At 45.6% G+C, this 15,878-nt stretch overlaps 1 protein-coding gene across 4 annotated transcripts in view; it reads right to left on the bottom strand.

Moving 5' to 3' along the window:
* Positions 1–917: 917 nt before the first annotated feature.
* LOC125090423 (S-adenosyl-L-methionine-dependent tRNA 4-demethylwyosine synthase TYW1-like) overlaps positions 918–15,878 on the bottom strand; it is a 204,761-nt gene continuing 189,800 nt past the window's right edge. For all 4 annotated transcript variants that reach the window (XM_047713084.1, XM_047713085.1, XM_047713087.1 and 1 more), the window contains one exon: positions 918–2,163. In XM_047713084.1, the coding sequence (XP_047569040.1) occupies positions 1,942–2,163 (222 nt within the window). In that variant the 3' untranslated portion in view covers positions 918–1,941. The remainder of the gene's footprint in view (positions 2,164–15,878) is intronic.

The following is a 15,878-nucleotide window of genomic DNA, read 5'->3' as shown; positions in this document are numbered from 1 at the left end:
ATTAAAATTCCTCACCTATTGACAAGCCCTTGAAACAGAGTGGCTGTCCCCTGGGGACTTAACTGCCCTCACCTTGAGGTTTCACTAAGGACAATCCTAGCCTGACCGACCCCCCCTACCCCGACAGGTCCGACCAGAATCCTGGTCTGGTTAAACGTCAACATTTTTTAAAAAAATATTTATTTGACAGGCAGAGATCACAAGCAGGCAGAGAGGCAGGCAGAGAGAGAGGAGGAAGCAGGCTCCTCGCTGAGCAGAGAGCCCGATGTGGGGCTCGATCCCAGGATCCCGGGATCATGACCTGAGCTGAAAGCAGAGGCTCAACCCCCTGAGCCACCCAGGCGCCCTAAATGTCAAAATTCTAAAATTCATTGATTTTAGTCACTTTGCCTATATTTTCTTTGTTTGAGAGGGAAAAGGGTTTCGCAGAGGTCCTTACCATGGTTGAAAAAGAGGCGGAGGATGGTCCACAGCCCTGCGTGTTGTGCCGCTGGCCTCCCGCTCAGCCCGAGCACTTGCTTTCCTAACACTTCATTCTACTTCAGGGTGCTTTCCCATCTCTGTTCACTGGACACTAACCCATCTGGGTTTCGGTGAGATCCTGCCTCAGCAGCCTGCACCAGTCCAGTCTCGTCTGTCTCCCCAGTCACCGGAACAGGAGACCACCCATGAGTGTGGACGTGCGTTCGAGAAGAACGAAGGGTTTCTGGGTGACCCCGCCACGTCGCGCAGATAGCAATCCCGAGCCTGGTTTTCCGCTGAGTGAGGAGGCAGGTTTCGTTATCTGGGAATCTCACTTTAGCAGAAACCAGAGGGCTTACAACCACAGCTGACACATAAAGAAGAGGTCGACTCTGACAGGGTTTCCAGCCACGGGGCTAGAAGCATCTTTAAAATAAACACTCAAGAGGAAATTCTAGTCTTTAGGAAAGATTTTATTAATTAAATTTTTAGGATAGAGAATTTTTTTAAATAACTATGATATTTTAAAAAATTATTCAGTATTTAATGACGTTTTCAATTAGAAAAACCTTGAACCCTAAGAACAGACTGTGTACAGCGGAGGCTACCAGAGGGGAAAGAAAGTGGGGACCAGCTCTGTGGGTAAGGATGGGGCTTAAGCACCGACTTTTTTTTTTTTTTATTTTTTTATTTTTTCAGCATAACAGTATTCATTATTTTTGCACCACACCCAGTGCTCCATGCAATCCGAAGCACCGACTTTTTAAACCAAAAGCAAACGGCACCCGGTCTCAAAGCCTGTCTGGGGACTCACTCCTGCAGGGCACCACAGGGCACACCCCCCGCGGGAGAAGCTCAGACGCCAACGGGGCCCTCACTCCTTCTGAGGCGATCTGATCTGCACGAGGAGGGAGGCGTCGGGACTTTTACATCCGCTCGATGTCATAAAGGGCTGGGACTAAGCAAAAATTTAATGTAATCTGTGTAGTATTAAAAACAGTCTAGAATTACGGCAATTTGAATGACTCCCGGGAGGCGTTATTCCAGACACAAAGCAGGGCAGGCGGCCCGGGAGGGAGCAGGTCCACTTACCTCGGAGGGGAACAATCCACAAAGGCCCAGAGCCCAGGAGGGGAAGAGGAACACGTACTCGCTCCCTACAACAGCCCAGGACCAGCCTTCCGGCTTCTTACAAGTTGTAATTCAAAGCCATCAGTCTCACTCTGAGGACAGTGCGCTTGCCCTGCAACGGTCCTCTGGGGAGTCAGGTCAGGAGAGGCCTGGGCTCCGGAAAGCAATGGCGGAGCTGCTGCCTCCCTAACCCCGGACGTGACTCGCGTCCCCATGAGCCTTACAGCCTCCTCTGCGTGAGACAGGTCTCCGGTAATGGGTCCTTGGAAAAACCTCGGTGGGGGGCGGGAGGGAGAACCCTCTGGGGCCGCCAGCGCTCGTCCTTCAGCGCCCCACAGCCAGATAATCTCAACATCCGGAAATGTCCTTCGACTTGTTCTTTCTCTGATATCTCGTGTCCTTGGGATCAAAGCCTCTTTCGCGGGCACCAAACACGGCCCAGCGCGGAGTTCTGGCCGTGTAATCCCGTGCGCCGAAGGTGGCCGAGCCCCCGCTGTCTTCGTACTCCCGCACCAGCTCCTGGAAGCGGTCATAATCGATCCACGTCCACCACTCGCCGCCGACCTTAAACTGGAGAAGAAAAGTGCAGTCGGGTCAGAAGGAGAAACATCCATTAAAAAATAATCACAATAAATATTTTAAAAATTCAAAAATAAGCCTGAATTTCTCTTCGCCCTATCAAGTGGAAGAAAATTCTTTCACGCTCAGATCCGGCTCCGTAGCAGAGCAGAGCATGACATGCCGCCGTGCTGTGCCGGGGAGACCCCAGGGCTGAGGAGAGAACTCGCCCCGGAACCGCACGTCAAGTTCGTCCTCAGCAGCGTCACTGAAAGGTTAATTAAACTGTTCCGGCTTTGCCATGTGTTAATGGATGAGCTGATTTCTAATTCCTGCTGTTGCCACTTTTTATTTGCCGTGAATTTGCCTGGTTTGTCAGCAGCACCTAGTGGGCCCCGTTGTATTATTAAACCCGGCCCGAGTGATGAGGGAAGCTTTAATCAATGACTTCTAATTCCGAAACGCTGACTAAATGCTCCAACTGGCCCGTTTAGCCTAACATGAATACAGCTCCTCGTTAGTGGAAGGCTCGTTAAGGATTTCAATTCACTAAAGGGAATAATCCAATTTGGACTCTTCAGAAAATTGCTTCTCAAAAGTCATTGTCGAATGATGACCAGGAATGAAGAAAACAGAAAACGAGTCGAGGAAGCTCCGAAGGGATCACTCATTGCACTACGAAGGCTTCGGACTCAAAGCCGCTCTTCTGGAACTCCGCGTGTGAATGCATAACACCTAGTGCCCGATTTATAACCGGGAAAGTCATCCTGGAAGCTGCTGTCTTCCAAAAACCCTGATTATGAGCCAAGCGAAGTAACAATTTCGTGTTCTAGCTGAGAAAAACACTGAAAATGTAGAGCTGCCCGGATTCGGAATATTAAAATGTGCCGAATTTCAATGACATCTGATTCTGTTACCCAACAGCTAAGAGGTTTCTAGTGGGGAAGAAAGACCAAATAAATGGCAAAGTTCAGTCCATCTACGAATCCTGAGCAATTACTTTCTGATAAGACCTTTCTCTGAGCTGTGCCCCGGGCCTCCATGAGCGCTCCACCCTGTGATAACAAAATCCGCGTCCCCCTCCCACCGTTCTCCCTCCGGGGACAGGCGCTCTCCTGTCCTCTGCCGCCACAAATGCCACCAGGCAGCCCTGGTCCGGAGCCTCCGAGCTCCAGAGATAAAGGAGCCGCACCCGCCCGGGCCCTCACACCTGCACGCCGTCCGGTCCCACGACTCCTCGTGAGCAGCATCGCTGTGGTCCTGACACAGGCCTGTAGCTCGGGCCCTCGTTCCCGGGCCCCCGCGACAGCGCCCCTGCGGATGGGTCCCCTGATCCCCGTCTGGCCGCCCCCACCCCCTGCAGACCGAGACTCTGAGCTCCCAGCGCCTACACGGAACGAGCCCGACTGGGAGCCTCCCGCGTAAACACCAAACCTCCGTCTGAGGCCTTCCACGAGCCGACCGCCCTCCCACGGGACTCCTGTCCTTCTCCCTCCGTCTGACGAACATCTCCTCATGCCTCACGGCCCCCCACACACGCCCTCTGCTCTGGGAAGTCTTCCCGAACCCCTCAGACGGCGACGGTTCACCCGCCGCAGGACCTCACTCCCCCGACCTTGGCCAACGACGTACTAGAATTGCTTCTGTAGTGACCTCCCCAACCCCCGGCCCGACACTACTACTGTCGCCTCTGTGCCTGTAGCGGACTCGTCATTTATGAATTCATGCTGGCACTGCGGGGACACAAGGGCCCGGCCCCGTTCCCCTGACGTCTAACAAATCCGGAAGGCCACACAGTGGAGAAAACTTCCACCTACGCTACTGACACCCGGGGATGCGGTGCTGCTGCTGTCGGCGCCGTGGCACAGAAAGTGTGGTTTTCGCAGTGTCGTCACAAGAGGAGGTGCCACGCTCACACCTTACTGCAACCGGGTGACGCTCCGGCTAGCGCAGGAGTACACACTGTCACTCCCGGTGTGACGGTAAATAACGACGGCTACCTTCTCTTCCTCCCGCCTGTAACAGTTACGGAGTGTTAACGATGGCCTTGGCCCAGTCACAGACATTTAAAAAATAATTATAATCTAATGTGGTGTGTTTTAGCGAGTCAGGTTATGCGAGTGCAGAGGAAGATGTGGTAAGTCACTCCCACGCCCCCAGGAGCTCGGCCCTACTAGGGACCCTCTGCTTTGCTTGCTGGGTGAGACAGATAACGGAATTCTCGTCCCACGCCTTGTCCTGCGGACTTTAGATCTCTAGGTCTCTTTTGGATTCCAAAGGCTGACGCTGCGGGGTCCGTCGTCCTGGTCTTCCTTTTCCCTCAAACTCCAACAAGCATCACGTGCCACGGGTATTCCAACAGGGACTAAAAGTCTAGCTTAAACTACAGCAGCAGACGTAAAATCTTTTCTCACCACAACTTAAAACAAGAAATACATTTTGTATCTCAGTCTAGTACACACACACACACACACACAAGTGCGCGCGTTCTGGAAAAACAACTTTCACAAGCCAATGGCAATGATTTCTTTAAAAAAAAAAGAAAGTCACTTGCGGTAGGCGGCTAGGTTCCCTGACCCCTGATGCGGTGACGATCTGGTCCCCTCTGCCGGTGGGATTCTGCGCTGGCTTAAAACGGAGGACGCCAGCTGTGCAGACACAACAACTGCAAGCTAACGTTCTGACCACGGATTGCTGACCTCGAAGAAAAGCGGGCGCATTAGCTGTTCGGTATCTACCGTAACCGGACACCACAGACTGGGTGGCTGACGCGGCAGATACTAGTTTTCCAACAGTCCCGAGGCTGGAAGTTGAAGACGAAGCGCCCGGCAGAAGCTGTGGCTTCACCGGTTCCCTTCGCAGTGTGTGTGCGGGGGTGTCTCTTCTCAGGAGGATACGACCCCACCAGACCAGGGCCCCACCTTTATGACCTTCATTTAACCTTAATTATCTCCTGAGAGCCCTCGTCCTAAATACACACGCCCTGGGGGGGTCAGGCCTTCAGCATGTGAGTTCTGGACGGACCCAAATAGTCTAGAACAGTGGGTGACTCTCAACTTAACACCAAGCCACCAGACTCCTACGACAAAATGAATCTATTTATGCCCCCTCCGAAGACAATCAGAATAATTCTAAATAATAACTCAGAAAAAGTCAAACTGTTTCTGGGAAAGGCGGGAGCTGAAAGAGCGAGCGCTGACGCGCCGGCAGAGAGACGTGCTGAAAGACAGAGATGCGCAAACCAGAGTAAAACCGCAAATCACAAAATCCGAGGTCCAGTATGCCGAGACGGGACGTCACGTGCTTCAGGAACTCCTCAAACCCAGCAGTAAGGGAAGAGGCAACTCTATGCAGAATTACAGACACGCTCAGAAGCTCAAAAACACACACGAGCACAATGAGGTATGGATAAAGCCGGCCCTGCTGAAAGAGCTGGGCTCCGCGGCCTTGCAGGGCAGGCGGGCCAGGGCTACGGTCCCACCGTCCACAGCAAACGGCAGCTGCCGGGGTCTCACCTCATTATTTTCTCTTTCACAGAGGGAAAATGTCACTGAACAGAATAATGGCAAATAGACTCTTTATTACTTTAGTGTCTAAAAAGCGTCCATCCAAGATGACAGAAAAACACGTGCCTGTACTTCACTTCTTGAAATCCCGCGAGAGTGACGCCGAAGGTGCATCTAAAGATACATAAAGCTGTAAACGCAAAGACACCAGGAGAGGACAAAACAGCATCAACGTTTTAGAAGCTGCAATGATGACGGATGGGCGGCAACTGGCTTAGCAGACCCTAGGGCATCTTAAACCAGCAAATCCTGGATTCCACCGGCCTTATGCCTCAGAATTCCCCACAGGCCTGGGAGCTGGTGGCACAGTCACCTCGGGAAGTAGGGGCAGAAGAAGCACCACCTTCAACCCACACCCTCAAAAAAGCCCCAAAGGCAGGTCTATATTCTATGTAAGAAACTGTTAGAATCCCAAGTTCCCTTCATACCGCTGAGCAGCTGCCCAACCATCCTCCCCAGCAGAAGACAGGAGGCTTATTCTCATAAGACAGTAAGAGGGAAAACCCATGGACTATGGGGGTAGCAGGAAGAACTGAGGACAGGGCTATCATATCAGAAACGAGAGTTCAGAACAGCCCTGTTCCATGCCCGCTTCCCCACCCACGACAGTCCTGCAGCCTGGGGAAAAACGGTGACCCTTCCGGCCAGCCCAAGAGGACGGACTGAAAAGTACTATTTGGGTTTTCCCAAGGCAATGACTCAGCTAGATTTCTCTAAGATAAAGTCAAGCCCAGTCCATACGCTTAGGACTTTCAATAGGTTTTTCAGTTTCCCACTTAAATATGAGCAGAGAACTAACAAGAGAACTAAAAGTAAGCCAAAGGGAAAAAGTAACAGAGGAAAGAGAGCATAGGCAAGGAGAAAACAGCAGACTAAACAAGATAAAAACCCAAACAACTGAACTAAAGCAGTTGTCCTCAGAAAAACGAGACAATACTGTATCCATAAAAAAGTTACTATACAAAAGAGCACTCAAGGAATGAAAAGAACCTTAGACTTTAAAACTATAGGAGCAAAGATGAAAGGTTCACAGTAAAGTAAAGAAAAAAAAATTTTAAGAGAATTTCCTAGAATGCAGAGTAAAAAGACAGAAAACAGGAGAGAAGTTACTAAAAAAATAAATAATAAAGGACTTGCCCAAGAGACCTAACTTTAAAATAACACCAGTTTTTGAAAGAAAGGAGAAAAAACAGCAAGGAGGAAATCCTCAGTGAAATAATCCTGGAAACACATTTTATGAAGTGAAAGCCCTGAGTTTCCAGATTAAAGGGGTAGAGGAAGGATAAGAACAGTCACACTGCCTGAGGCACATCTCATTGAAATTTCAAAACAAGGGAGACAAAAGGAGATCCTAGCAAGGGAAAAATGGTCACACGCAAAGGATTCAGGATCAGAATGCCTATAGGGTCTCAAAAACCACACGGAAAGCTCAGTGGCGCTGAGGCACAGGGCCCACGGCGCGACAGAGAATTCCATACCCAGCTGAACTATCAATCAAGTGTGTAAGGAGAATAAGAACATTTTTAGGAATTTAAGTTCTCAATAAATTGGACCTTCCACACAACCCTTCTCAGGACTCTTCTGGGTGATGTTTCACCAGAATGAGACAGGGATCCCCAAAATAAGACACCCCACACAGGAGAGAGCTCAAGGAAGGCCCAGTATGGCAGCTGTGTATCCACAGCAGGTGGGCCAGAAAGTGCCTCTGGGGAGACTCTCGACATCACGGCATCAGGGAAATACAAGTCAAAACCACAATGAGATCCCACCTCCCACCAGTCAGAATGGCTAAAATTAACAAGTCAGGAAATGACAGGTGTTGGCGAGGATGCGGAGAAAGGGGAACCCTCCTACACTGTTGGTGGGAATGCAAGCCGGTGCAGCCACTCTGGAGAACAGTAGGGAGGTTCCTCAAAAAGCTGAAAATAGATATGACCAAGCGACTGCACTACTGGGTATTTACCCCAAAGATAAAAATGTAGTGATCCAGGGACACCTGGGTGGCTCAGTTGGTTAGGCAGCTGCCTTCGGCTCAGGTCATGATCCCGGCGTCCTGGGATCGAGTCCCGCATCGGGCTCCTTGCTCATCAGGGAGCCTGCTTCTCCCTCTGCCTCTGCCTGCCATTCTGTCTGCCTGTGCTTGCTCTCTCTCCCCCTCTCTCTCTGACAAATAAATAAATAAAATCTTTAAAAAAAAAAAATGTAGTGATCCAAAGGGGCACGTGCACCCCAATGTTTACAGCTGTTAACTTCCACGACAGCGAAACCATGGAAAGATCCCAGCTGTCCATGGACAGATGAATGGGATGAAGAGGATGTGGTACACACACACACACACACACACACAGAGGAATATTACACAGCCATCAAAAAACGAAAGCTTGCCATTTACAACGACGTAGACAGAACAAGAGGGTATTATGCTGTGAAATAAGCCAATCGGAGAAAGACAATTATATGATCTCAATGATGTGGAATCTGAGAAGCAAAACAGAGGACCATCGGGGAAGAGAGGGGAAAACAAAACAGGACAAAACCCGAGAGGGAGACAAACCGTAAGAGACTCAATCATAGGAAACTAACAGGACTGCTGGAGGGGAGGGGAGTGGAGGAATGGGGTAACCGGGTGATGGACATTAAGGAGGACATGTGATGTAACGAGCACTGGGTGTTATGTAAGACTGATGAATCATAGACCTGTACCTCTGAAACTGATAATTATGTTAATTTAATATTAACTATTTTATTATTTATTATTTATTTAATATAAACTATTTTAATTGAATTAAAATAGTTTAAAAATTTTTTTAAATAAATAAATAGATGAACATGACAGAGAACCCAGCCCATCTGAGAGGAGATACAGGTGGCAGAGAATTTGAGAGATCACTTAGCTAAAGAATACAGAAATCTAGACAAAGAAAAAACAAGTAAATATTAAGTCTACGGAAACCAGAAGGCACGCTGGAAACAAACAGCAACCATAGATGACTGTATTGCTCCACAGTGAACAGTGTCCATCTGGTCCTGTAACGCGTAAAACTACTGTGTGCACACAGGGAAGGTGTGGTGAGCAAGGGCAGGGGAAAAGCCTCATCTCATCTTCCATAGTATGAAGAGACAATGAGAAAAAAAACAGTGAACAGCAGCAATATTAAGCATGTTATTTAGAGATGTAAAGACAAATACCAAAATAATCACCCAGAAGTTGAAGGTGGTTGTTGCTTGAGAGGAGAAGGAGCTATGTTTGAGGAAAATACGAGGAACTGCTGATTTTTGTAATAAACTTTGACTTTTTAAACTGTCTCTGTAGAATTCTGATAAAACTAAAAAGCAAAATTTTAAGTAGTAACGACCAATCTCTCAATGCCAAGGAAGAGTATTAACAACCGAACCAGCAAACATGGCGGGGAGGAAAGGGGAGGCCTGCATGACAACGGTAGTGGCCACCATTTATGAAGCGTCCTACTGAGCACGAGGCACTACGTCTGGTTCTCTAGCTTGCGTAACCCCCTTAAACAAACTCATGTGGTTGGACTCTCGTCTTTAATACAAGGGCAAAAGTCCAAAACGGCCAAGTAACAAATATGCCAAGGTCCTATCCTCTGTGTGGAAGAGCCAAGATTCCAGTCTGTGGGTGTTCAAGCCCTGTGGTCGTTACGCTATCACACACCGTCAGCTGTCAAGCCGGAAAAACAACAGAACTCGTAATCACCAGGGTGTCTCTCAAATGGCTTGGAGGGCAAAGAGATTTTTCTCACCCCTGGATTTTTTTTTTTTTTTAAGATTTTATTTATTTATTTGACAGAGAAATCACAAGTAGGCAGAGAGGCAGGCAGAGAGAGAGGAAGCAGGCTCCCTGCTGAGCAGAAAGCCCGATGCGGGGCTCGAACCCAGGACCTGGGATCATGACCCGAGCCGAAGGCAGCGGCTTAACCCACTGAGCCACCCAGGCGCCCCCCCCACCCCGGATCTATTTAAGTGTAATATTCCTGCATTAACTCCCTTTGCTTAACCGGTCTAAAAGCTACAGGAAATAATCCGTGTGCTCCACATTCTTCACGTCCTTCAACCTTCCTCAACATAAAGTGTGCACGTGTGGAGAAGCTGTCCACTACTTCTCTACCCACATACAGCCCAGCAAACTGTCTGCTCCAAGGCAAATGCAGGGAGATGAAAGACTTACATGCGGACCTCGAGCGTTAGCTGGCTCTGCCTTTGAGTATTCTGTGTTATGTACACAGCTTTTGTCCCTTCTGGCAAAATAATAATTAAAAAAATACAAGTGCCACAGGGAGAGCTATTCCTCCCATTATCTTAACTGGATCCCAATAGCATAGGCAGTCTAGGTGAGCTCACTTCTTCTGTTTTCTGTAGGTGAAGAACTGATTTCCCACTAGTTTCAACAGTGTCGTCCATATAGAGACGTCAATGTGGAATATCCACAGCCACGTCAAACTCAAAATGCCACATACAAAAATTCTCACCATTTGGCCTGTCCATCTTGTGCCTCAACCATGCTGTGCCGAAGTTATACCAGCTCCTAAATGATAAATACTCTGTAGCTTCTGGAAAAGCTCTAATCATTCAAAGGCATCAAATGTCTACCCAGCCAAGAGTGCAGGAAATCCTGCATCTGAGCCAAAAAGAGCAAATCAAGAGCTACTGATTAATATCACCAGTGGCAACAGTTTGTGCAAATTCTCCTGCCCAGGATATGTGGTATTCTCTGCTGAAAAGTCAAATCATCAGCACCTTAGGGAAGACCCTTTATTATAGCCCCATTACAGGCAAGGCACTAGTCTAGCTGCCCTGTACCTGTCACTTTATTTAGCCGCCACAGTAACCCTGGAAACAGAGTTACCCTCTTCTTCCGATAAGAAACACGAGAAACAGGGAGTCTCGGATTTGAAAATAGATCCACCGCTTCATAGTTCAGGAGCTCCCAAGGCCACCTTCACTTCTGTTACCAATCGTAAATTCAGGGGTTCCCAAGACCATCTTCAGTTTGACAAAACCACTAGGAGGACCCAGAGAATCCAATGAAAGCTGTTATAGTCAGTATGGCTCATGACAGCATAAGGACACGGATCAAAATCAGCCGAGGGAAGAGCCACATGGGGCAGACTTCAGGAGAGCGCCATCCGTGGAGTTGCCAGTCGTCCTCTGGAAGAGTGGTTGGAGCTCATCTCAGCCATCAGTGACGTGCAAGAAGCAGCACGGAGTATTGCCAGCCTAGGAAGCTCACCCGAACCTTGATGTCTAGAGTTCGTTGTTGTTGTTTTCTAAAGGGGAGGTGGGCAGGAGTGCCTGGGAGGCTCAGTGGGTTAAGCTCTGCCTTCAATTCAGGTCATGATCTTAGGGTCCTGGGATCGAGCCCCGCATCGGGCTCTCTGCTCAGTGAGGAGCCTGCTTCCCCCTTTCTCTCTGCCTGCTGCTCTGCCTACTTGTGATCTCTCTCTCTGTCAAATAAATAAATAAAAATCTTTATCTAAAAAAAGGCAGGGGAGGTCGGTGGAGGGGCAGAGGGTGAGGGAGAGAGAATTTAAGCAGCTCCACGCCCAGCACGGAGCCCTACCTGGGGCTCGATCTCAACCCTGAGATCATGACCTGAGCCAAAATCAAGACTGGGATGCTCACACAACTAAGCCATCCAGACACCCTAATGTCCAGAGTTTTGCCTGGGACTCGGTCACATAGACATAGTTGATTGTGGTGTGGCTGACAAGTTGCCAGCTCTTCTGAAGGTCAAACAAATACTGTGTCATCTAAAGCCCTACCCTAATTTACTTGCTTGGTGTAGACCATCAGATGTGGTCCAAGGCCCCCCAGTAAACAAAGACAATCTTCACAGGCAGGAGATCCAAAAGCTTGGGAATCACCTCCTAGAAGCTGAGGGCAAAATTCTGCCTTTTCTTTGGGTAAAATTGCAACCAAAACTCAAAGTCCACATACAATGGACAAAGTAGAATAACACAAAAATAAAAAAGAAACCAAACAAAAGAGACTCATACATTTCATTTGAATTTTCACACTCTTGAGAAGTTATGACCTTAGTGGCAGTCACTTCCCAAGTCTGCTCCCCCAGACATAGTTAATACAAACCAAACCCTGGAAAGTACTGGTTAGAGGATGGAAGAGGGGCTTCCAGGCCTTCCCATAACTCAGAAGTAGATGTGAACTGGGAAGGAGTAGAGGAAATCCCAGGGTAGTTGGAGGGAGAAGTGATTTCGGAACACAAAAAAATAGTGCTATGGTAGTACCTGAATTGCCCAGATATATGAATTTTGTTCCTGACTACCGTAGCTACGATTGTGTGTTGTTCTTTGGGTGAAAGGAGAAATCACACAGACCACACAGGGAATCTGATGGCCTGCGACAGTGGAGTGCCGAGCAGAGTCGCTCCCTTTTTCTGAGGAACCACATTCAGAAGCAAAACTACAACACACTTGAATTCGAGATATATATCCAAGTGCAATGAAAAAGTTTTTAAATCTGGAAACTCAGTTTCTGGAACTTCAACCTTCCTCTATAATTTTGTTGGAGTTGAGCTAAGTCCTCTCAGCAATGTCACCAGAGTCACCAAAATGCCAATTTTCTCTGACATTTTTCCAAATGTAATTACTGGAAGCAACCAGGCCTCTGATAAGCACCAGTTCCACATGTATCACAGAAGGTAATATATTCTGTCATTGGCTTTTGTTAGGAGGACACTGCATAAGCCCTGAGTGGAGACAGACAATTCCCTTCCTACTCCAAGAAAGGAGGGCTCAGGGAAGTGACAGGCCTTCCTTCCCTCCCTCTACAGACTGCAAGAGGGAGGAGTCTGTGAGCCTCAAATGGGGCAAAAACTTTCTCAGAGCTGACCTTGAAGGGGATCCATGAAACTGCTTCTTGGTGAGTGGGGTGGGGATCTACGCCGTCTCATCAGACAGCTACCTCTACTTCCCTATCTTGTCTGACTGTTCTGTAGCACCTGAGAGACAGTATGCTGTCATGGTCATCATGTCATTTGTATTTCAAAATATCTGGGATTGAATTCTAATTGTGCTTGTGCTTTCTTAGCCTGAGATATCTCCCTTAGAATATGAAGAAGAGTAGTATTTATGACTCATAGGATTTTTCTAAAAATTAAATGAATTAATGCATACACAGCATTATCAAAGTGACCTTAATAAATGTTATTGATTGTTGAGTTTATCAGCAGACACCAAACTGAAGAATGATACCAGACAGCTCATTAATGATGAAAGACTCTAGAAGATTATGCTGGAAGACAACAGAATAATATCTGCAAAATGCTACGAGGAGTTGACAAAGAAGCTATAAGGCATATGAAGAACAAAGAGCAAAATGATCTAAGTCCCTTTTGTTTTTAAATTAGTAATTACTTTAAATGTAAATGGGTTAAACTCTCCACTCAAAAAAAATCAGAGATTTGCAGGGTGGATTAAACACACACACACACACACACACACACACACACACACACACTCCAACAATATACTTTCTATAAGAGCCTTACTTTATATCGAAAGACACATGAGGTTGAAAATGAAAGGTTGGAAAAAGATATTCTATGCAAACAGCAGCCAAAAGAGAGTAGGAGTGGCAACAGTAATATCACACAAAAGAGACTTCAAATTAAAAAGATTATAAGACAGAAAGAAGGACAATTTATATTAATTAAAGGTTCAATACAGCAAGACACAATAATTACAAACATTTATATATCTAGTACCAGATCATCAAAATATATGAAGCAGATACTGGCTGAACTGAAGGGAGGAATAGACAGGTCTACAACAATAACTGGAGAGTTTAGTATCCCATTCTCAATAAAGGATAAAACAATCAGACAGAAGTATGGAAACAAAGGACTTGAACAACACAATAAATTGGCTAGAACTGAGAAAACGGTCTGCCCAATAACACAAAATACATATTCTTCTCAAGTTTTAATGGAACATTTTCCAGGACAGACCACAATAGTTAGGCCACAAATTAAATCTAAACAGATTTTAAGAGATAAACGTCATATAAAGTATCCCTCTAACCACAATGAAATGAAGTTAAATATCGGTAACAGAAAGAAAACTGGAAAATGCATGAATTTGTGGTGATTAAACAACACGTTCCTAAACAGCCAGTCCATCAAAGAAGAAATCGTAAGGGAAATTAGTAAATACTTAAGAGACTAAGTGAAAAGGAAAACACAACATACCAAAACTTAGGGGATACAGCAAAAGCAATACTAAGAAGGAAATTTATCACTATAAATGTTTCCTTTAAAAATTAAGATCTCAAATGAACAACGTAACTTTACAACTTGAGGAATGAGGAAAAAAAAAAAAAAAACTAAACTAAACCAAACCAAAAGCTAGCAAAAGGATGGAAATAATAATGGTTAGTGCAGAGATGAAATAGAGAATAGAAAAATAGGAAAAAAACAAAACAAAACAAAACAAAACAAAAAAAACACAAGGCAGTGAAACCAAAAGCTGGTTCTTCAAAGATATCAACAAAATTGACAAACCTCTGGCCTGAGAAAAAAAGAGAAAAGACTCAAATAACTAAAATCAGAAATATAGGTAGGGACATTACTACTGATTCTACCGATATAAAAGGATTATAAAAGATTAATATGAATGTACACCAACAAATTAGATAATCTAGATGAAATGGGCAAATTCCTAGACACACAAAACCTATTAAGACTAAAGCACAGGGCGCTGGGTGGCTCAGTGGGTTAAGCCGCTGCCTTCGGCTCAGGTCATGATCTCAGGGTCCTGGGATCGAGTCCCGCATCGGGCTCTCTGCTCGGCAGGGAGCCTGCTTCCCTCTCTCTCTGCCTGCCTCTCTGTCTACTTGTGATCTCTCTCTGTCAAATAAATAAATAAAATCTTTGAAAAAAAAAAAAAGACTAAAGCACAAACATACAGAAAATACGAATAGACCAAAACAAGATAAAGACGTTACAAGAAAGGAAAACTACAAAACAGTAACTGTCATGAACATGTGTAAAAAAGTAAAATATTAGAAAGTCAAATCGAACAATGCATTAAAAAAATTAAACACCATGACCAAGTGGGATTTCTTCCAGGTATGGCAAGGCTGGTTCACATCTGAAAATCAATTAATGTGACCATCGCACCAACAGCTAAAGAAGGAAAATATGATCATACCGATAACTACAGGAAAAGTATAGAACAAAAATCCAGACTGATTTATGATTAAAAATTCTCAGCAAACTAGAAACAGAGGGAAATGTCCTCAACCTGATACACATCTACCAGAACCCTACAGTGAACATCATACTTAATGGTTACAAACCAGTTGCTTTCCCACTAAAATCAGAATCAAAGCAGAAATGTCCCCTTTTACCATTTCTTTCTTTTTCTTTTTTTTTTTTTTACAACCCCACAGGCACCCAGGGGGTTCACCTTTTACCATTTCTAATCAACATCAGACTTGAAGTTTTAGCTTAACACAGTAAGATACGTAATGGAAATAAAAGATACATATATTGGGAAGAGATGCATGATAACCACATTAACTGATGTAGAAAAATCCAGAGGGGCACCTGGGTGGCTCAGGTGGTTAAGAAACTGCCGTTGGCTCAGGTCATGATCCCAGAGTCCGGGGACTAAGTCCCACATCAGGCTCCCAGCTCAGCAGGGAGTCTGCTTCTCCCTCTGACCTCTCCTCTCTCATGTTCTCTCCCACTCTCACTCTCTCTCACATAAACAAATTATTAAAAAAAAGAAGAAGAAAAATCCAAAGAATCAACAATAACAAAATATCCTGTGGAACTCAGGTTACTATAGCATGGGTGCAAAATAGGAGGTAATATTCTGAGAAATATTAGCTAACTGCTTTTTCATATACCAGGAATGAACAATTGGAATTTGAAGTTAAAAATACAGTACCATTTACATTAACATCAAAAAAATGAAGCACTTATGTATAAATCTAACAATGTATAAATTGATGTATAAAAAGACATATATATAAATATATATAAAAATATATATATATAAATATATATATAAAGATGTATATAAAATATACATAAAAAGATGTATAAATCTATCCTGTGTATAGGATCTATACACAGGAAAAAAGGTGAAAGCAGTCATGGAAGATCTAAACAGGAGGTAT

Source organism: Lutra lutra, chromosome 18 (assembly GCF_902655055.1).
Source record: "Lutra lutra chromosome 18, mLutLut1.2, whole genome shotgun sequence".
Lineage (NCBI taxonomy): Eukaryota > Metazoa > Chordata > Mammalia > Carnivora > Mustelidae > Lutra > Lutra lutra.
Note: the sequence above shows the minus strand (reverse complement) of the source record. Positions and strands in the feature narration are given on the sequence as shown.